Source organism: Styela clava, chromosome 9 (assembly GCF_964204865.1).
Source record: "Styela clava chromosome 9, kaStyClav1.hap1.2, whole genome shotgun sequence".
Classification (NCBI taxonomy): domain Eukaryota; kingdom Metazoa; phylum Chordata; class Ascidiacea; order Stolidobranchia; family Styelidae; genus Styela; species Styela clava.
Genome location: NC_135258.1, coordinates 11,548,929 through 11,570,531, shown reverse-complemented (window position 1 = coordinate 11,570,531; position 21,603 = coordinate 11,548,929). Strand labels below are relative to the sequence as shown.

Here is a 21,603-nt window from a genome sequence, read left to right as displayed (position 1 = left end):
ATTTATATTGAGCAAGTATAAATAGTCGATTCACAAAGTTTTGTCAATGACTCAATATATAAAATATCTCGGCAACTATTCTACCACACTTGGCGAAGGTCTTTAATGATAAATAAGATTTCGTCACAATCTCGTTATTATGCTGAGTCATACTAGATTTTTATTAACCCTTTTACTTCGGTCGAATAAGAAACAATAAGCAAGATAGCGCGGGAACGCTATCTTACAAATATCACAAATGGCATTAATGGTTAATTTTACTTCCATGTATTTTGTTCGAAATTGTCACGTTTTCTTTTCCATTATGAACTGGTACATTTATATATATACTGCATTCTTACAGTTATTAGCTATATTTATTCAACGCATAGTCACTGAAAGAAACTCATTTTTAGGCTCATGCAAACTCTTATAAGCCGAGACTATGAATAATACGGAGAACATCTTTCATTGATTGCTAATGAATACAAATAATTTGCAAATACAGCGGGAACTGTTTTCACATAAGCACTCGCTTTTATGATTTTTCCTTTAATTCTTTTCCCTTCTTACCGTTTAGACATCGAAAAACATTAACTGTTTTATTGAAACTAGCATTTAAATTAATATTATTTAACCAAAATACGACCATTCACTGATAATACTAATTTGTTCTAATTTGGTTAGGAGTGAGATTCGGCGTAACTTTTTTGATTTTGTTATTTTTCTTGATGATTCCACACGAGTTCGGAATTTTTATCAAACGCGATCTTATATCCAAGAAGGGATACCAAATAGTCAGTGTGATTCGATTTACAGGAAGTTGCCTTCACGTTATAAATTAAATCAATCATTTTTGGAAATGTCTTTTTTTCTCAAGTTTGCAACCCGCCTGTAATACTATAGCACCACAAAATGTTCGATTACATGGTATGCCAAATTGTTGAACAGATCTAGCTTTTAGCCAACGTGATTGCAAACAAAGTGAAACCATATTTACAATGCATGAAAGATTGATCATTCCAAAAAACATTTCAAGATAAGTGAGACAAATATATCATCTTGCCATGCTCAGACATGTAAAATTTTGGACTGTTATAAAAACACAAATCAATTTCAAAATTATGCTGACTAATGAAGCTATACGCTAAGTCATGGTGCCACATTAGAATTTATATTGCGGATAGAATTTTCTAGTAATTTCAGACATAATCTCAACTATGAATTCTAATATTTTCTCAAGTATCAATCGAATAAATCGCTTGTTCTATAATTCGTAGTGAATATATTTTGCTCATCAACATGGGTGATACAACAGAGATAGCTTTCTCAAAATGTAAAAAGAAAAATTATACGCATTATACAGTTGTAACTAAATACTTGCAACAGTAACAACTTTGAGATTTGTCTACGTTAATTTGTAAATAGAGATATATATAAATGTAAAGCACCAACTTGCGAAATAATCTAGCATTCGAGTTTTTTTTTAAATTGCAATTGGTTCGTTTTGTCTTGAACGAATGACTCACGATGATTAAAACACAATTTGACGGAACGGGAAATTTTCGAAATTTGGGGATAATTGCAGTATGTGTGAAAAATATTTCCGGCTCTAAATAGTTTTTAAGTATGGGTATTTTTCATAAACTTCGCGAAACTATATATGTCGGCCCTCTTTTTTTTGTATATATATAGTCAGCATATCACTGATTCTTGCGGGCCATCCCAACTATCGGCCATAAAAAGAAAATGCATGCGAACAACAAAAAACTGTTGAAAACGTGGTTTCTGTGGCGATGCTGAATTTTTGACCACAATTTAGAAAAGCTTTTAAAAGCATTTACTATTTTAATGTTATGACTCTTTAGGAGGCCACGAGTATTTTTTTCCACAAAAAGATTTTTTATATTATGGAGAATTATTAGTGAACTTTTACTAGGTTTAGGTAAATTAAATTAATTATGAATGAATGAACTATAAATACCAACGAAGAGAGGGATGAAAATAGAAGCAACAGCCGCATTAGTTCAAGAGTAGGAGTGAAATTCATTACGGCGCATATGTCCTGATGTCGACAATATCCTATAAGGTTTTGAACTAAATTGTTTCATAGATCTCCTGCTTTAAAAAACAAAACAGTCTGTGTTTCTGTGCTTTTTCGGTTAAAAAAATTTATGTAGGAATTAATATAATAACTTTGATATCAACTTCACAACTTAGTTCGATTATCGTTATTTTTTCAAACAAAGTAAGAGAAAATATAATCAATTAGTAATAATTTGAAAGTCGGCAATTGTGTTTTATTCACTCCTTTCAATTTTATTTTGTATCTTCCCGTTCTGTTTTTCCTGAATTCTCTGTCTCGTGCAATCCAGTGAGTTCTTCACTAATTTTCCATAATTTACTTGCACTTTCATCATCTCTAGCGTCGCTTGATTCTCTCACAACTTTACAACCACTAAAGTTTGAATAAAAATATATTATACATACAATATATAAGTATTCCAGCGGAAGTCTCGTAAGTTAATTGTTCCTGTTCGGTCGTGTTTCAAATTGAATTTAATGTATAATGTAGGATGTATAATTAAAAATCATGGTATATTCTTGCGCTATAGTCTCATTATTATATTTTGAAATCTTGTATAAAATATTTATTTAAGACTTCATTAGCTATTTTTGGTGAATGTCAATTCAAATCAACATATAATTTGATGAGGTAATCATATATATATAACTTGAACTGGGTATACTAGAATAACATTTACAATCGTACTTCAGTTTTCTTAAAACAGCAGTATACCTAACCTGAAATATTTCACAACTTCACAATCACTAAATCTTTAAATACAAATATATACATGCAATATATAAGTATTTTAGGATAGGAGACACGACGCTTCGACTTCAATATCAGTCAGCTTTTGAAAAATCAGACTCCGACAGCTACACGACGCAACACATCTCAATGACTTTTAAATTCAATATCAAACTGAATATCTACTTCTGGTTTCATTTGCTTTATAATGGCGGATATAAATCCAAATCAATATCTAATCTGATGCAGTAATTATATGACTTGATTTGGGTATACCAGAAAAACATTTATAATCGTACTTTATTTTTCTTATAACAGTATAACTAACCTGAAATATTTTCCTGTAACCCCCTCTAGTTCTGGAGCAATCGCGCAGTAAATAGAAGTCTGTGCTCCTTTATCTGGGCTAATCATAAGCCCAGAAAATGTTTTAAATGCACATACAGTAAGGCATCCCAGACATCCTGACACTTTGCTCCAACTGAGATCACGTGCAATTTCAGTTTTCACAGCACCAGGATGTAAACTATTCGAAGTTACGCCAGTACCTATCAGAAATAAAGTCGTCGTCAGTAGAATAGAATATTTGGATGTTCGCAGGCTGATGCGAGTCTTGGTGAACATGAGGTCTGTCGCAAGAATGGTAATTTTTATACGAAGGGCCTCGACTGAAGAAGTGTTATTTGAATTCAATATTATATATACTATTATCATGACTCAAAATTACATAATATATAGATAAAGACGTACAAAATTATACTTTTGACATGCACAAATTATAGAAAATTACTTCTCACCATCAAGTCGTTTGCTGAGTTCTCTTGAAAACAAGATATTCATTAGTTTGCTTCGACCATATGCTTCCGGGCTAAAATTATTTTTTCCGTTTGGATCTTCCCAGTCAATTGTTGCGTATTTGTGACCGACGGAGGAAACGTTGACGATTCGACTTGGAGAACTTTTCTGAAAATGATTTTAATGATTAAGTTCGTTCCTTCAAAATTTGCTAGCGCAATTTTAAAAACAACGGTCACATATCATTTGAATCATTATGGACTTTTTGCTATTCTTTAATAAAGGCTTAACGAGTTATACATTATTCCATGCTATATGGTGCGGAACGATGAAGAAGCTTGAATATTATTGAGTAAACGTATAAGGTTTAGAGTTGAGATGCTGAGTCCGCCTTCTTGTTTGATTATAAGCCTTTATTGGAGCCTTGTTCAATGAACTAATTACATGAAAGTTTTACCTAATTAGGTCTTCAACGAGCCACTTTGCTGTTTACCAAACTTGTGAAGTGTCATGCTATCCGCTTGCAATATTGCTTATGTGAAAGATTTAAATAGTTTATCAAATTATAATAAATTAGAAATACATCAGCCTACTTTCAATAATTCCAAAAGTAAATTTGTGAGCAGAAAAGATCCCAGATGGTTGACTCCAAAATGCATTTCAAATCCGTCTTCAGTTTCTTCATATGTCGACAATAGAAGACCTTTAAATTTATTGACATATGAAAATTAGCCTATGAGTAGAGGGGTGAATATCAAGACTACATTATCGCGATGCACGTACCTGCGTTATTTATTAATATGTCAAGTCGTTCTTCGGTTGCATTTATATCCGCAGAGAATTTCCTAATGGAATCGAACGATGCCAGATTCAGATGTTTTATGAATACATTGTGCGACCCCGTTTCTTCTATAATCTATCAAACAAAGCACCAACAGTTATAATTTTCTAATTTATCTTTACCTAGGGTGCTATAAAACTGAACTTATCTATTTTGATTCAAGCTTGAAAAGCTTGTCAGTATATATCACAATATTTTCCAAGAATTATGGTTTTTGTAACCACATACTCGTATATATGTCACTTTGTTGGCAAAACAGCGTTTTGTGGATGGACATGTATATACATGTAAAAACCGCTACAAAGGTATTGAAAACTTAAAATTAGCCTGCATTTAGTTTATCGGGCTTACATTTCGTGATATATATATATATATATATTATTGGTTGTTTTAGTCCTAGTGTGTGGCTTTGTGAATCTCGTCGGCAAACGTCACCAATATAAGGCGGGAAAAATAAAATTCTCACAAACAGCGTAGGATAGTCAAAATACCAAAGAGAAGCATGATTGGAAATTAAAACAAACAAAGCAAGACTCACTTTTTGCCTGGCTGATTCTGCTTTTTCTAAATTTCTGCAAGCAATTATAACTTTTGCTTTACGTTTTGCAAGATTAAGTGCTGTACTGAACCCGATGCCCGTGTTAGCACCGGTGATTAAAACCGTTTTTCCTTCGATTTCCAATTCTTTTGTCACCCATCCTTTTCTTACAATTTTAGTTTGTGCCATCGTGACTGCACACGAGTTCGCAGCGCAAAAGCAATGCATTAAAATGACACAGCAAGTAAGGTTAGCATATTGAGTGATAGTTTCTCCATACTAGAATATGTTTGTTGATCTCAGGTGAAAGCAAATATATTTCTTTAAATGTTTACTCTCCACATAACCAAGCTTTGCAATGCATTTTCAGTTCTAGAATAGTGAATTTGAAATAATTTTGGTCTTTAAATTCAAAAGTAATTATAGTCCGGCAGATAAGGGGCCTTTTTGGGTGCAACCTTGTTTCCAGACATAAAGTTTTTTTTTATTTGTGATTATTCATCTTGGGGTCATTGCCCATCATTTCTACATGAGTTTGCATATTTGTATTAGTGTTTTTCGTTAAATCGGTGCACCATAATGGCGCACAACCTGAACCCTAACCTGTTGCAATACAGTTTGTGCGCCATCTTGGTGCACAAACTACGGAAGCAACAAATGTACCAGAAAATGAAAATCAATAACTTTTAGGTATTTTTTGAACTCAGCTTTGAGTCGCACCCATATATATGGAAATACTGTTGAAACATACGCGTAAAATAAAGAGTACTATTTCAAAGCATGTTGCAATTAACAATACAAGCCCGCTAATGCAGTCGGCAGTGGTTCAAGTGGATATACACCCGGCGGAGAACAGTCAATTATTTGCTAGCAAGGATTGTTATGCAGCGGGATGATCACAACGATGCATTAAAAGGTAATGCAATCACGAGAACAAAAATGAGAAAATTGCTACATTTTATAGTATATCCCTGAGAAAGAATGTATTCTTTTGTTCCATGCCAATGCTTTTCAAACTACCAAAGACTCTCAACACTTTTGATTCTTCTCTTCTATAAAAATACATTGTTATTATATATTCGCATTTTTATCTGTTTTTCCGTGCTCCTAGACAACCGATCAGTGGCCTCCAAGGAGGCCGGGATCCCCTTTTAGGAAACCCTATAAACTAAAAGAGTCGACCGTGCTTCTCTTGCCTGTTGTCATGCTGTCCCTCGAATTCAGCTACAACAAAAAATTCACAAAAACGGGTTTTAGATTTTATGATTTCATTGATATTCTCGACAACGAATGATATACGGGTGGTAAAATGCCAAGGTATTCCAACAAAATGATCATGTTTCTTACAGCCAATATTTTGTATGTAACTTTGTTTGACAGAGCCCCATGCAAGAGATCTAACTACAAATATATATTAAAAATGTGAGGCCAAAAAAGTTACACTACAACATATTCAAATGTGCTGTATATACGATAGATAACAGGTTTACCAAAAAGCATTACATGAAAAATGGTAAAATAAAGATCAATTTAGCAATCTACTTATTAGGACTTGACGATATGCATCTGTTGATGATTTTATGTGTTCGTTTCGGAAGTTTGATGAGAAAATTAATTGTAGTTGTTAGGGATGTTTTAAAGAAAGGTAAAGGGAAAAAATTGTTCACAAAATGTTAAGGTTTGAGAGTAGTAGAGAAGTAGAAAAATACTCCCTTTCTTTTGTTTTATTCCTTTAATAACCACACCACAGAACTTCTCCGATAAATATACGCAGCAATTGCGAGAGGCAGAAATGCCAGAATGGGATTTCATTGCATTGCAAACCAATATTAGCGATTTTTAGATATATTCGTGCATTCCCATCTGAAAAGCGTGAAAAAGATTAAACCTATCTACACATTACTACACAAAAACTATGTCAGATGAGCGTCATATTATCGAATATCAGTAAAGGAATAGTGCAATGGGAAAAGACATATAAGGCGTAACTTTCAGTAATATGCAATCAAATAATCTTATTTTAGAATATATATTCAAAAACGTTTCGTCACGCCAACCGCAGTCCGAAACTTTTTGTCTCTGGCTGAGCTTAGATACCACTTAGCACCCATGTAAACTGGTAAGAGGCACGCGATGGAGCAGATAATATGAGTATCCATCCCCCAGCTGTCATTTGAGTGGGTACTGCTGTTTTTATTGTAGATAATACTGATCTTTTTGTATTAAAGATTTACTGGCTTCACCGATTTAAGGATGTCAAATGATAGATATAAACAAACCAGTTGAAAACCAACACGCAATAATACCAAACTTTCTTCCAACACGCGGTTTGAATGAATGAAAAAACTGAAACTAGTATTTTTTAGAACAGCATACAAATTATATGGAATAAAATCATACACAAAGGCTCGTCAAAAACCTATAGCTCAATAAACAAGTGGAATTTGATGCATGTTCGCAAAAATGTGCGCGTTACTACATACAACCGAAGCACGCAGGAAATGTGTGTGATCTACTATAGTGATCAACAATTATGTTGGCATAACAGGTGCACATCTCGGTTTTGCATACGCATACCTTCTATCTCCACAAGGATATATTAATTTGGCCAAAGTCAATGCTGCACCTGAAAGATTCCGGTTCTTCCAAAAGAAAACACGTTACCTATCGTTAGATACCAGTTAACGGTTTTACATGGCCTTGTTCGGAGTGAAAGACGTGGTCGATAATTCCAATTCATTTCAACTAATAAAATATTTTCCACGTCCCTAAGCTTTAAGCAGGAAAACGAAATGCCCGCGGCAACACAAATGTAGTTTGAAGAGCGCAAAAGAAAGTGGCTAGATGCTGGCGATGGATCTTGGCTTATATTAGTGAAATAAACTACCATTTATTCTACTAAAATTTCTGACATTGTAAGAAGATTCAATGTTATTATATATTCAAAACTAACCCATGTAGTAATGAAATAATTGTTTTTAACAAAAAGGTGCTCCCGAAGTATTCGTACCAGGATGGCGCACAAACTGAACATTGTACGTGTCCAGGTTAGGTTTCAGGATGTGCATCATCTTGGTACGAATACTTAAAATCCACTTAGAAAAAATTGCTCAACATTATATACTCCACACCCACCTGGGTATCATTATTTATGTCATCGACATATATATATATATATCTATATTTAATTTAAATATCATAAATATATATTTATCCAAACAATAAAAAAAATATCATGTCCCAAAACAATGTTAAGGCCCGATTCTGCCGGACTATAACCCCTTTGTAATCTTCGCTCTGGAAATGTGTGAATAAATAAATATGAAATGAATAAAAGCTAAATTTCACGTTCATGCATTTGAAATAAGATATTAAGTAGCCTGCATTTAGTTTGAATTCTGTTAGGGCGTCGAAACGTTTCTTAAATGTGTTATAATAAATAAGTTCAATTCTGAAAATTCGGTTTTCTGTAGATAAATATGATTTTTCCTTGGTTCAAAAACGCGTTTCGCAAACTATCCCCTTTGCAATTTCGCATTTATGTAAGCAGGATTCTCTACCATGGCTCATTACGTTTGATTTCACTGACTGTTGTTAGATTTTGTTTGTTGGTTTATAGTTCATGGGCGGTCGGGTGTCCAACCTGTTTTCGACCGCGATCGACTAAAATCGTCAAAATAGCTCGCAATCGATTGATCGGTAATAACGTCTTGCGAAAAAAACGAACGAGTACTGAATATATAGATAACTGCACGCACACATCCAAAAAAACGCCGCTGCCCATAAGATCGGTTATTTCGACGAATTCTTAAAAATCGTCGCAAAAATTTGTATTTTTCATGTCCGATTTAATTTGTTAATTCGATTATGTAAGTGTACCCGGAGTAAATGTTTCATCATTTATTTAAGTTTTATTCAAATCATACAATTCAGATCCAAAACCTCCCTTATTTTTTAGCCGTATATAAGTGTTGAAAATTTCACAAAAAATGTCTAGTATCAATGTATTATCTATTCCCAAACCATAAATGTTACATGACCGCTCAAACTTCAGTATATATTGGAAAAATTGGACATTCTGATGCAACTGCTATATCGTTGCGAATAAAATTTATCATACTATACTCATGCAGCGATAAAGAAAACCTTCGTATACTGCAAAAGTTATTGTAGGATCGCTTTTCAGTCAAGACACACGATGTTCGACAAGTTCATTTCTAAACCTTGGCAGCGGAAGTCGCAACTTGAGCATATTTTTGGAGGGCGTCACAATACAATGAAGTTCGAGAACCACTAAGTCCTAGTTCAGGGGTGGGCAACCTTTTTCGGCTCGCGTGCCAAAATCGGCTGAATTTAACGACAAAATTCTTCCGCGTGCCGACCAAAATTAAAAACAATGCTTCGCTACTTTCAAAGCAAAAATACACATTAATTCACCTTTTAAACATATACAGACCGATTGACTACTCGGGAAAATACCATTCCGACAAATAGACTTGTTTACTTTTCTTATTCTATATCAGTGAGACTTCTGCTGCTGCATTACCGCTGATAGAAATTTTACATTGGGTTAAAATTATTAACTTTCAAAGAAATACACGAACTGTTACGAGACTTGATAAAGTTCATAACTAAGAACAGAGATTCACAAGCATATGTAGATGAAAACATGGAGTATTGCAGTTGCAAAGTTTTTCAGACACGAAAAAATCCCAGTCACACAAGTTCGTTTTTTGCACTTCTCTATTCTATTCCCTTCCCTAATCGCCAATATTTCTCTTGAAATCAATTTATAACAGTAAGTGACCAAGTAACTATAACCAACATGTGCTGTACAACTTCATAAATCAAACAGAAAGGACGAAAAAGGGTGGTACATACAAACTATATTACGTAAGTGTAGCAGCCATGATTCTAAACGGTGACCGCTATTATTGTAACTAAACTGGCAACTGTAACTTAGGGCATTGAACCCCGACCATTTTGGTGTTGGCGGGATCTCTTTCGGCGTGAGCCGCTTGGAGGTAGGACGTATAAATTTGTATCTTAATCAATCGGGGGGCTTTTGGTATTATTAATTAGGCGTAGGTTAAATTTACATCATATAATTCTATTTCCCTGTTTCGTATAGTTATTATTGGTCCCTCCTGTGTAATAGCACTGTATTTTACCGGATTACTGTTTGACAACTATTTCATCATTATTTGACTACTATTTTGACTCAACAATAAACATCTTTGGACAATCGTTTCGAACTTTGAAAGGAACTCAGACAGAACCGCGTCATCAAATATAAAGTGCCTGTACGATCTATTTATTCCAATCACCCTAACGAGCACATCGCCATCGTATGGTGCTGAGCCGTTATAGTAAGAATGTATCCAAATGAACGCTGCGCTCTTCTCGTTCTCGACAAAATTTCGCGAAAGCTCTCTCATTTGTTATGTCATAATTTATTTCTTTGTAGCCATATTTCATGAAAGGGCAAAAAGAGTTCAAATGAATAACGGATTGTTGACAACCGATGATGAATAAATGAACACCTAGTTTTATCAAATAATTCGGAGTCTTGAAACTATTTATCTGAAGAAGATGAATGAATAAATGAACACCTAGTTTCATCAAATAATTCATCGTCTTGAAACTATTTATCTGAAGAAGAATTATCCCCTTTCCGAGGCCTCGCTCGCGTGTCGAATAAATGGGATCGCGTGCCGAAGGCCAGCGGTTGCCCACCCCTGTCTTAGTCGATAGAAAGAAAATTGGAGACAATTTCCTATTTTCGGGGAAACATGGTATGAAGATGTCTTAACTCGAAATCGCGAAATTATTGTTTTACACTATTTTTAATAACTGTATTTTGAATCAAGAGTCTGAAAAAGTGCAAAAGATTTAGTACTTTGTAAAATTGGTGTTCTCCTTGCGGCCCCTAGAATTCGTTTCGCGGCCTCTTCCAGGGCCGCGGCCCCTAGTTTGAGAAGCCCTGAGATAATATACAACAAACGACTCTATAGTTTGTAATTATCAGGGCTTGCAAAATATTTAACGGGTCGTTATTTTCAGCAGTTTTCACCAGATATCCCCTTGCTTTTGTTTACACATAGTCAATCAATCAATTTTATTTGGTCACTCTGATAGAAACAAAACACAAACCAACAACAAACGGACAAACAAAATACAGAGGACCTGGAGGACGAGCATAACTTATTAAAAAAGTTAAAAACGTACAAGTACGTGCCCGTCCACCAAAAACAGTCAAAACACAATAAAACAAAAACACGATATAAAATCGGGCAATACTCTTAGATTAAATTTGAAATGTGAAACGTGTATGTGTAACACAACAGTGCTCTTCCTACAAAACTATGGAATTAAAAACACTCGCTGACGTAAAATGGTGATGCTGTAGGCCTAGTTCAATTTCATTGCAAAAAAAATGACACAGTGACAAAAAATTGTACTAAAAAAAACAAGCTCGGTAAATAGATTGAATGTTCCATAGCAGTCTATGCACAAATCATGGATTGGTGTATCGGGTTCTCTTGTCGTTTTCGAATAGTTCAATATAAAATCATTGTATCCGTTCCAATGCTTCCAACATTGATATCGAATTTCCACGAACGACCACCATTCCAACAGGTGCAGTGGTCCCATCTTTTCTGCGCTCTGTTCCATCATCCACAACTAGATTCATAAAAGGATCGAAACCTAGCAATATATCCGTAACAGATCGTCCACCATTTAACTTTGAATCCAAATTTTTATCCATAAACTTTTTTTAATTCCGGTGGATGGGCTTTGCTCATGTTGATATTACCCGATACAAATACCGAAACATACAGCGCGTAGCATTCTCTAGTCCTTTCAAGCAGACGATAGTGCGATCTTTTATCTCACGAGTGAAAAATAAGTGTGAAGTTATTGTCGGCAATTGCAAATAAAAGCTGGAAACAAAACTAAAGAGCTTGTTTTCACATTATCAGTGCAACTTGCGGCTCCATCATCTTCGTGGGCCATATTCGATGCTATGGATGACAACGTCTAACCATAGATTTTACATGCATTGTCTCTGGTCTGACAGTGAATTGAGTATAAGTATATGAGTTTTATGATGTAAATGTCTTATATTCGGTTGAAAGCTGACGTTTACTATTTAGTTACCGGTACTATCTTTACGTCCAGCAGCAAAATCCATTATATTAATTAAGGTTATTTCCTGTTACCGAATTCTGCAGGCCGCTTTGCCAACTGGCAAACGGATTTGTCGTAACTGTACTCATGACGTGGAAGGCTTGTGTTACGCTCGATTAACCGACACTGAAGCAATTTCACCACGGTTTCTGTTTCTGCTTGCGTTGCAGCTGACTGAGACGTTCCGAGGTTACAGTTTTTCAGTATTTCGTATTCAGTACTGTAACGTTAGTTATGATACTTGCAGTTATAGTCTATAGTTCTGAAGTTACAAACGCCTGCAATTTCTTGGATACGACATAGATTCAGTTTAAGTCCTTTCATACAGATACAGTCATGTGGCAAATTCACGCTAGTACTGTAGTAATTTCCACCAGACATCCCTGACCTACTTGGTTACCCTTTGTCAGATTCTAGCTTTTCGTTGTGGTAATGTTGCTTTAAGTTTTAACAACACTGAAAGTACAATTTTTAGGTACCACTGGTATAACACAAATATGAAGGTAATCATATCAGCATTTAGGAAGGGTATTTTTGTATTTATAATCTAAACTGTTTAAAGTTTCGAATACCAATTTTGGATTCTTTTTAATAAAACGGGAACACTTTGTATCCAGTATTGCTGGACCGCCTGTCGATCGTTTCATCAAGTTGAGGGCTCTCGGACTTCACCATTTCATACCATTGTTTCCATATGTTTGAGCATTCATGTATCTATCGGCAACTTATTTTATTAAGAGAGCACATCAATATAATATTTAATCCTTGAATTCATTTTACATAGATAAATTCAATATATATATATATATATGCGTCATAAAGGAATTTATTAAACAGTCAATTATATCATGGGGAATCTGTTTGCTTCATTATTTTCATCACTGTTTGGACAAAAGGAGCGTCGAATTCTTATCCTGGGTTTGGATGGTGCTGGGAAAACTACAATTCTATATAGGTTACAAGTTGGAGAAGTAGTCACAACAATTCCTACAATAGGTTTCAATGTAGAAACAGTTGTTTACAAGAATCTCAAATTTCAAGTCTGGGATTTGGGCGGTCAGACCAGCATTCGTCCCTATTGGAGATGTTATTACAGCAACACAGATGCTATAATATATGTTGTGGATAGCGTTGATCGAGAACGAATCGGCATATCAAAACAAGAATTAATAAGTATGCTGGAAGAAGAAGAATTGAAAAAATCACTGCTGTTAGTATTTGCCAATAAACAAGACTGTGAACAAGCTATGTCACCAGCAGAGATTGCACAAGAGCTCGGACTTTCTAAACTGAGAGATAGGAAATGGCAAATTTTCAAAACATCCGCATTGAAAAATATTGGACTAGACACAGCAATGGAATGGCTTGTGTCTACACTTCAATCAAATTAGGAATATCTATTTAATATAATTTTCTTCAATATAATAGCTTATATAAAAAGCTAATGAATTAATGCTGTGCTAGTTAGATCACAATCCGCAACAGTCGGACCAATATACAAGCTGAAAAGAGACAGCAATAGTTTGTACGCTCTCCAGGAAATAAACCTCACTGAACTTCATGCATGGTCCGCGCTTTCTTAAAACCAAACATTCTATCAATAACCATTATGATGAAATTGCCACTCATAATTAGCCTAGCTTTTTTTAAATGATTTGTGTTATGGAAATATTCCAAAAAACAGACTAAAATTTAAGAAATTGGTTAATTCGCTAGCATAGTCATGTATTTTCATTTTTGATCCTGGAATTTGTTTATATTTAGTCTGATGTATTGTATATATGTATTTGTATTATATATTTGTTTGTGAATAGTCTATCTTAAATTTTTACGATACCACTATGTCCATTCTGGATGAAATTGAAGCCGTGAAGTCTATTTATTGTCAGCAAGGAGAGTTTGAAGCTAATGATCTGGAAAGCTCTTTATCTAAATCGTTTAAACTCAATTTGACACACGCGGAGGAGAATTGTCAACAACTCAGAATTACTTTTTATATATCTCACAAATATCCAGAAGTTGTGCCACATGTGACAATTGATTCACCAATGCTGACAAGAGAATCTTCCTCTGGACTGAACAGCGAGATGTCCAAGTTTGCGACAGAGAATAATCTTTTGAACAGTCAAATGTTATTAGACCTTATATTGTGGATTAAAGATAACGTGGCAAAATTTGCTTCTGGTGTAAATTCGAATAGACTTCAGGGTTGCGGAGATGAAGGAAGTCTTGCTAAGAATAAAACGAAGGAAATTTGTGTGATACAGCTTGATCATATGCGCTCAAAAAACAATTATCTAAAAACGTTACAAAAATGGGCAACTCGATTACAAGTCCAGGGTGTTGTTTTATTTTACAAGCATCTCATTTTTATAATCTTGTACGGTAACAAGAATGATATTAAAGAATATTTAAAAAAGATGCGAACTCAAAAAGTTGATATTGATTCAGCTGGTCATGCTTGTAAAGAACGGCTCATGACTATTTTATTAAGAGATTCTTATGAAGACGACCTTGTACCATTTGAGGGCTTCCATGTTCATGAACTGTCCGAAATAAACGAGGTGGAAAGCCTGTTTAGTGAAGGATTCACGTCCATGTTGTATGACATACTTAGACCATTGCTTACTCGTGCGTAAGAGTTCATTTAAATTCATTCATGGCTGTGAACAATAGAATGTGCTAATTGGTTGTAAAAATAAGGCCAAACACATGCTATGTTCACATTACACATTAAAATTTGTTGCTGTATTCTATTCTCGTCACATACTAGAAAACCACATTTTATCTGTTTTGAAAATCTTATGGGTATAATATCCAATATTAGTTTCACAATGTTCATACACTTGCTTTGGCTGTTTTTACTATATTTCTAAGGAACCCGTTTGGTATTTATTGTAAATGGTGGCTCGTCATTTTTTCATCTAAGGGATTGGCTTGTTTTAGCCTGCTACCGCATAGCTCTCTTATTATCTCCACTGAATTTGCCACTCACAGAATGTGTATTTTTACCACCACTGCACATTTGTTTGAAATTTTATATATACAACATGGTACATTATGGACACAAGAATTGTTTCTATCATACGAAATAAAGAGTATAATTAGATATTGATGACTCTTGATAGTTTTTGAACTCTGTTTAGCAGCAAGTCTCCTTTCTTTATTGTCTCCTGATATTGCCAGTTCTTGCTATCAGGTCTGTTGGTCTCAACGATCCCACCGACCTTATCAATTTTGCAATGCAGTCTCCCAACAGCTATGAATCTTGACAACTCCCTGTGTAAACGAGATGAGATTTTTTTTTTATTTGCAAGAATTAGGTTGATCGTATCAAGGTCACACTCACTCGGAAACAGAGGACGCCGATCTCTGAGCAAAGTATCAGAGGGCTCGTGAGACTATATAGATGTAGATATTCTTTTGGAAGGACAAGTGAATTGCGTGAATGGGAGTTAGCAGTTCAGATGCCGAATACAATTCATACTAAACTGATATACTCGATTGATAGTGATATTCATTTACTCATCAGGCAATGCAAATTGTCCACATTTCTGTTGCTCGTATTCGAATCAAAAGCAGAGTCCAAGACTCAATTCAGACAGACAAGGATTGAAAATTTTCAAGTACTTAAGCCCTTAGTTAGCGACATTCCAATTTCTAAATGGAAGATCAAGAAGAAATTTTTCTCGTATGCAAAGTAATAACAATATCCACATCTGGTAGCTTCCCATTGATGGTACAAAGTTCACCCCATAGCTAATATAATGATTCAGGTAAACATACCTATCAATGAATTCAACAGTAACTCCAAATGCTTCAGCCATATATTCTAATGTAAGACTACGATATGATTCAAGGAGTTGTGTATAAGCAAGTATTCTCATCTCACGAGTGTAGTATCTATAATGAGGATTCAGCAATCTATCTCTCTTCATTTCCACCTCAACTTGAGCTGTAATATTCAAAAATAAATAAATTTCACTTCTTTAATAAAAAGATAATATGAAATGAATTTAAGACATTTACATCCTTATTCCAAAATCACATCACACAGAGTATTATATTACCCAATGAAAAACAATTATTAAGAATTCAAATTTTCCACGTTCTAAGTCATACCTAGACGCTGGAAAAACTCTGCATAATGACAATCATACAATGAGAACAGGTAACTTCTGCATTCCTTATTGCTATGCAAAACTTCCAAGATTTCTGAACCTTTTACAACCTGAATTGATGTTTGAAAAGTTAGTTCAGTTATATGATTATAACCTGCAAAAATAGGGTAAACGATGGTTCAATTGCTAGTAATTACTCTTATCAACACTTGGCCCAATGTCCTAACTATAGGCTTGAATTGAGTTATCAATATATGTTGTTAATATGTACTGAAGTAAATTGTAGTTAAGTTTCGCATAATGATAAATCATCACTGAATTGTGTAGTAAAAAAATGTAGTAAAGTTGTGCATTAAATAGAACTCACTTTTTCTCTTAACTCGGTTCTATCAAGAGCAAGCATACTGATGTAAACAGCATATGTGACAAAGCATTTGTAATCCATAAGTTCATAGGATGTGAATGTTGATACAGTATCCAGAAACAAATTTGCTGATTTCTTGAAATCTCGAATCGCAATACAATACAAACCTTCATAAACTTTTAGTCTGTTTCGCCGATCCCAATCACCACCTTCCTCTATTAAACTGAAAAACAATAAAAGTTGGTATAGATCGTTAACAATCGTTATCACAAACACTTATCATAAACAGAAATAAATTGATGTATCGTGGTGTGAAAATGTTGACATCTGTACCCTGGTCACACTGTCTACCAATCCAGGATGTAAAAAATGAAGGCAGAATCGCTAGATACTTGCTACTTGTACATGGCTTTGTTTCGAGAGAAAATCCAAATTATATATCACCTAAGGACAAATAGTGCATGCCACAAAGGGCTTAATTCTAAACTAAAATGCACAACAAATATATTTCATACATTTTTGCCTTCTCTATGCTCTTGGTAATCAGATCATGATCCATAAAAAACAATCCCAGTCGAATTCTGTAGAAAATGATGTCAAGCTTGTGTCCAAGTGCAATGGTCTTATCATATGCTTTCTGGAAAACTTCGAGAGCGTCATCCTGAAAGTTATTTGAGGAAAGGCATAAATATATGTAATTAAGACTAATTTTTACGAGCATGTCTTTACTGTGCTATTACATATTGTTGAAAATCATGAAATTGTAGACTAATATTAGAACATTTAGAAGCTATATTGAATTGATGAACAGCTCATTTCTAAACCTTAATTGGAAGTGAGAGTCCTGACTTTGCATGTTTTTATTGACATTGGAGTCGCATTTTCAAACCCCCCGGAATCCGGAATCCAATTGAATATTTCAGAATCTGGATTGCAGATTTCAAACATATAATCAAAATGAATAAAGTTGACAAGGAAGGCTTGCATGTGACAAAGTTATTATAATCAAAATTTAAACTTTCTTCAACTCGGAATCGAGAGTCTGATTTGTTTTTCAATTGAGTCGGGCAAAAATGATCCCAAAATCCACAGCCCCAGTCGACTGTTATGAATAAACATTCTAGGGAATTGTTGTTACCTTGTTACCAATTTTGCACAAATATTCAGCCTTTGCAAGTAAAGCATCTCTGACTTCACTTTCATATTCCATTTCTTCAGTTTCTGTTATTTTATCTTCAAGTTTTTTTAATGTCTTCTCATTTGTATCCTTCAATTTCTTTAAAAGTGTATTGTTAATTTTCATTCCAAGTTCTTTGCAAACAATTTCATAATAGGGTGCCATCTCTGTAAAAAAGAAAACGTCTAAATTACACATCTTGTGGCATATTAATTTATTATCATTCAAGCATATTGATGATTATTGGTTGGTTGGAAAAGATGGGTCTGTATAAACTGTTATTTCAGAATAGGAGGTAATTCTACATTTAGGTTGGCACCATAGTAAACAAGAAGTTAAAGTCGGCCAACGTCAAGTTTGAAAAGAATGAATTTCGATTAAATAATGGTCATTGATACAATACAAACATTAATAATACAAACTTGTCACGACTCATGAACACATTGTTCATATATTATTCAATCAATCTTAAACTGTATAATCGTCATGTTTTCTCAAACTTAAAACAAATCTTAAATAAAATCATAAATGAGTTTTCATGAGTTTGAGAACAATAATACTGTAATAAAATGCAATAATATTCAGATAGAAACACCAATTCTTCTTAAAAACCAATTTGAGGAATTCATCCTAATTTTAGCAAAATAACTTCTAAAACTTGCCATTTGCTTCGATCGCTTCCATAAATTGTTTTTTAATTTTTGTTTGCTGGATTTCCTCATCGTCCGACGTTAATAAGAACTTCAACTGCGCGACTTCCAAGTCTGGAATCTTTTTCAGACCTTCTTCTTCTAAATTTTCAACCGGCATTATGTGATGTAAATGTATAAAATGCTGAAACTAAATAAAGACGGATTGAACTGAAACGCTACAGATAGATCAAATAAGACGAACACACACTAACTCAAGAAATGAGCTGATTCATATAATATGATTAAGCGATATTTTGATGGATTTATTACGTCATATGAATTAATGTTAATGTCTGTAACCACAATATTTTATTCAAGAAACACTTTTAAAATATTTTTATTCATTTATTTTAATATTTACATACATATTGAAACTTATTTTCCCAAAAGTATTCACTTCTCGTTGTAGTATGTTACTAGGTGTCACAATAAGTTGTTTATTTTTCATTTCAGAAACGCATGTTGCAACCCTGGTGAAAATCGAGCGTGGTTTTGCTTCGGGAAATTTCTTCGCCTCTTCTGTTGAGTTGTGTTTGACCTGCCGCATCGCGTTTAACGTTGAGGTGAGTTTTTTATGAGTGATTTTATTTTGAGCATAGCAGTACCGTTACTAAAACATACATCTGCAATTTTGCGTGGGACTTCTTGATCTAGCACTGCATCAGGGCTCTTACAGTCTTACCGTACGACCTCTGAATCTTCTAACTTAGTGCAATCACATCTCTATCATTTTATGAATTCAACCGGTGTTAAAACTAATGCACTATGCCAATTGGCCACAGAAAGAAATTTCCCTAGCCCAACTATCACTTGTTATGTCCGTATGTTTCATGGTAGGCTTTGTATTTGCCATAGTATTACTAATACTGTAAACAATTTTAGTTCTTTATTTTCACTATAATAGACTACTTATTTAAGTACACATTTTAAAATTACACAAAAGCGGGGTGCTACTTGTGCATAGTACTAGCTAGGATTCATTAAAGATTGAATAAATAAAGTATTTTTTGTACATAGCAAGAGGGGAATGAGGAGTTCCAAAAAAGCGAAGGGAGGAATTTGATGAAAAAAGACCAAGAAGTACGTGCTGAACACTTAGGATTCGGCACTCCTAATAAAATATGGTTTCACAGCACTTCTTATCTTATCGTTTATCTTTCAGAAAATCAAAAATGGCAGCAAAAGCTTTCAAGAAATTTCTGCCGCTATTTGACAGAGTGTTGGTTGAACGAAGTGCACCAGAGTTAACGACAAAAGGAGGAATTGTTCTCCCTGAAAAATCTGTTGGCAAAGTTTTACAAGCTAAAGTGGTTGCAAAAGGTCCAGGCACGAAAGACAAAGATGGCAAACTTATTCCAATGAGCGTTGACGTTGGTGATAGTGTTTTACTTCCAGAATATGGTGGCACAAAAGTCTTGCTTGATGACGATGAATACCATTTATTCCGTGATGGAGATATTCTAGGTAAATTTGAGAGTTGAAAACTGCTATTACCCATGCAAAAACTGAAATTTTCCAATCATGTCTGGAGCTACCATCGTTGCAAAAAAACTGGCAGAGCAGCAGTGTTTTTGAATAATTACCTATTGTAATATATTATCGTAATTCGCTGATACATTTGTGTGTATACTGCCGCTGTGGTCATTAAATCTTTCTACCAATTCTTGATGTTGCGGGGAACAGTTAACGATGCCGGTTGCAAATTTTGTATCATTTTAGAAATAAGTCTTCTATATGCACATATGACAGTCTAGAACAGGCGTGGGCCAGGGACCAAAAATTTTGCTCACTTAGACTGGCAAGCCATGTAAGGGTGATGTGAAAAGTTGAAGAATATTTACAGTGTTACAAAAGCAAATTAGGAAAACAATAAGCCTTTTGCGAAAACTAAACGTTCCTTGAGCTATTTTTCAGATAAAAGATCAAAATTTGGTTTTAGTTTCGTTGCGTAGCATCGGGCGGGCCGGATTTGGCCCATGTCAGGTCTAGACCTTTTTTCGTTATAATTGCGAGCCAATGGTGTGCAAGAATGCTCAAATGAACATCATTAGGACCAACTTAAGCATGAACCCACCCACGCATCCATTTTCACTAAATTATTTTCAAAATGCCCAGACACTTTTATTAAATGTGAGCCTCAAAACATCACTGCAACAAGATGACACTTAGAATTATTTGATACCACTGAAAATTCACAAGATAGATTTATTGAATGACAAGTTTCAAAGAAAAATATATTTCACCAGAGAAATCACTGATCAATTGCACTTGGAATATGGCATCAGGAAACAATTTAAACAGCTTATATTATTTTTTGATTTCTTTCTCGCGCAGCTGAACATCTTAAGCTTTTCGTCCCAATCGCTTCTTTGAGATAAGAACACACACCAATGTGCGGAATACAAGATGTAGCAAAAAAGACAAAGAATAAACTACTAAATTTTTACAAAGGAAAAAGATGAGAAAGTTTCAAATGTTAAATCAATAGTGTGCTACACATGTAGCTTCATCTAAGCTAATTGAAATAGGGGTAGCAATATCTGTAGTATTTTTTCATGCATATTTCATTTTAAACTTCTGAAAACTTCAATACTATATTCCCACTTAGCACAAATGCAATGTAATAATCCATGCCCAACTTCTTCAGACATACCAAGGTAAGTTGTCGAATGACACACCTGCTACTTTTCTCAGAGGTCTATTTGACATGACCATGGCACATAGAGCAGATAAATATTATAATAATATTAAGAATGTATTAGTTTGACAACAACGAAGTCCATGTATAATAGCAAATAAAATTGATCATATTATTTAAATGCTGTTTCAGTGGTATGAAAATAGGATTTCCAATTGTCAGGTTCGGTTCATCTCTGTCCAACTCTGGGCATTTATCTCTCATCACAATAAACATTCCCTGAAATTTTAAAAAAATTATTCTTTTTTATGTAGTTTAATAAATGATTTTTGATTTAGTAAAATTTAGCTAATAGTTGGAAAAAAATCATGGCACTCTGTGCTAAAATTAGTTCTAATACAACTTGTAATGTAGCTTTTTGCTGTACTCAACCAACCACATAGTTGGGAATG

General features: G+C 34.3%; 6 protein-coding genes across 11 annotated transcripts in view; 3 read left to right on the top strand and 3 right to left on the bottom strand.

The window, feature by feature from the left end:
* Window positions 1-2,072: 2,072 nt before the first annotated feature.
* LOC120339292 (retinol dehydrogenase 12-like) lies at window positions 2,073-5,157 on the bottom strand. Its single transcript, XM_039407382.2, has 6 exons — window positions 4,969-5,157; window positions 4,373-4,505; window positions 4,183-4,292; window positions 3,592-3,757; window positions 3,123-3,342; window positions 2,073-2,437 (listed from the first exon to the last, which is right to left on the bottom strand). Exons 1-6 carry the CDS (start codon window positions 5,155-5,157, stop codon window positions 2,299-2,301), a joined length of 957 nt encoding a protein of 318 aa, XP_039263316.2. The 3' UTR covers window positions 2,073-2,298.
* Window positions 5,158-12,934: 7,777 nt separating this feature from the next.
* On the top strand, window positions 12,935-13,550 carry LOC120338907 (ADP-ribosylation factor-like protein 1). Its single transcript, XM_039406900.2, has one exon. The coding sequence runs from the start codon at window positions 13,008-13,010 to the stop codon at window positions 13,548-13,550; it is 543 nt and encodes a 180-aa protein (XP_039262834.1). The 5' UTR covers window positions 12,935-13,007.
* Window positions 13,551-14,000: 450 nt separating this feature from the next.
* Window positions 14,001-15,268, top strand: LOC120338906 (RWD domain-containing protein 3-like). The gene has a single exon (XM_039406899.2). It carries the CDS (start codon window positions 14,001-14,003, stop codon window positions 14,796-14,798), a length of 798 nt encoding a protein of 265 aa, XP_039262833.2. The 3' UTR covers window positions 14,799-15,268.
* Window positions 15,184-18,734, bottom strand: LOC120338905 (26S proteasome non-ATPase regulatory subunit 6-like). The gene is made up of 7 exons (XM_039406898.2): window positions 18,484-18,734; window positions 17,783-17,988; window positions 17,160-17,305; window positions 16,648-16,867; window positions 16,282-16,390; window positions 15,946-16,114; window positions 15,184-15,438 (listed from the first exon to the last, which is right to left on the bottom strand). The coding sequence occupies exons 1-7, from the start codon at window positions 18,629-18,631 to the stop codon at window positions 15,264-15,266; spliced, it is 1,173 nt and encodes a 390-aa protein (XP_039262832.1). The 5' UTR covers window positions 18,632-18,734; the 3' UTR covers window positions 15,184-15,263.
* Window positions 18,735-18,926: 192 nt separating this feature from the next.
* Window positions 18,927-20,174, top strand: LOC120338908 (10 kDa heat shock protein, mitochondrial-like). The gene is made up of 2 exons (XM_039406901.2): window positions 18,927-19,076; window positions 19,676-20,174. The coding sequence occupies exon 2, from the start codon at window positions 19,686-19,688 to the stop codon at window positions 19,992-19,994; it is 309 nt and encodes a 102-aa protein (XP_039262835.2). The 5' UTR covers window positions 18,927-19,076; window positions 19,676-19,685; the 3' UTR covers window positions 19,995-20,174.
* A 524-nt stretch (window positions 20,175-20,698) lies between these two features.
* LOC120338903 (KICSTOR complex protein SZT2-like) overlaps window positions 20,699-21,603 on the bottom strand; it is a 66,563-nt gene continuing 65,658 nt past the window's right edge. For all 6 annotated transcript variants that reach the window (XM_078115843.1, XM_078115844.1, XM_078115846.1 and 3 more), the window contains one exon: window positions 20,699-21,430. In XM_078115843.1, coding sequence (XP_077971969.1) covers window positions 21,272-21,430 — 159 coding nt within the window. In that variant the 3' untranslated portion in view covers window positions 20,699-21,271. The remainder of the gene's footprint in view (window positions 21,431-21,603) is intronic.

Bases quoted from the DNA above. Each gene is read 5' to 3' on its own strand.
- LOC120338907 (XM_039406900.2), top strand. From the start codon at position 13,008: ATGGGGAATCTGTTTGCTTCATTATTTTCATCACTGTTTGGACAAAAG.
- LOC120338908 (XM_039406901.2), top strand. From the start codon at position 19,686: ATGGCAGCAAAAGCTTTCAAGAAATTTCTGCCGCTATTTGACAGAGTG.
- LOC120338905 (XM_039406898.2), bottom strand. From the start codon at position 18,631: ATGCCGGTTGAAAATTTAGAAGAAGAAGGTCTGAAAAAGATTCCAGAC. The intron at 17,989-18,483 runs GCAAGTTTTAGA...TCTTTTTTACAG, and splicing joins GGAAGCGATCGAAGCAAATG to AGATGGCACCCTATTATGAA. The intron at 16,868-17,159 runs GTATGAAATATA...ATTGTTTTTCAG, and splicing joins AGCATAGAGAAGGCAAAAAT to TTTAATAGAGGAAGGTGGTG.
- LOC120338906 (XM_039406899.2), top strand. From the start codon at position 14,001: ATGTCCATTCTGGATGAAATTGAAGCCGTGAAGTCTATTTATTGTCAG.
- LOC120339292 (XM_039407382.2), bottom strand. From the start codon at position 5,157: ATGGCACAAACTAAAATTGTAAGAAAAGGATGGGTGACAAAAGAATTG. The intron at 4,293-4,372 runs GTACGTGCATCG...ATAAATTTAAAG, and splicing joins CATATTAATAAATAACGCAG to GTCTTCTATTGTCGACATAT. The intron at 2,438-3,122 runs GTTAGTTATACT...TTCAAACTTTAG, and splicing joins GTTACAGGAAAATATTTCAG to TGGTTGTAAAGTTGTGAGAG.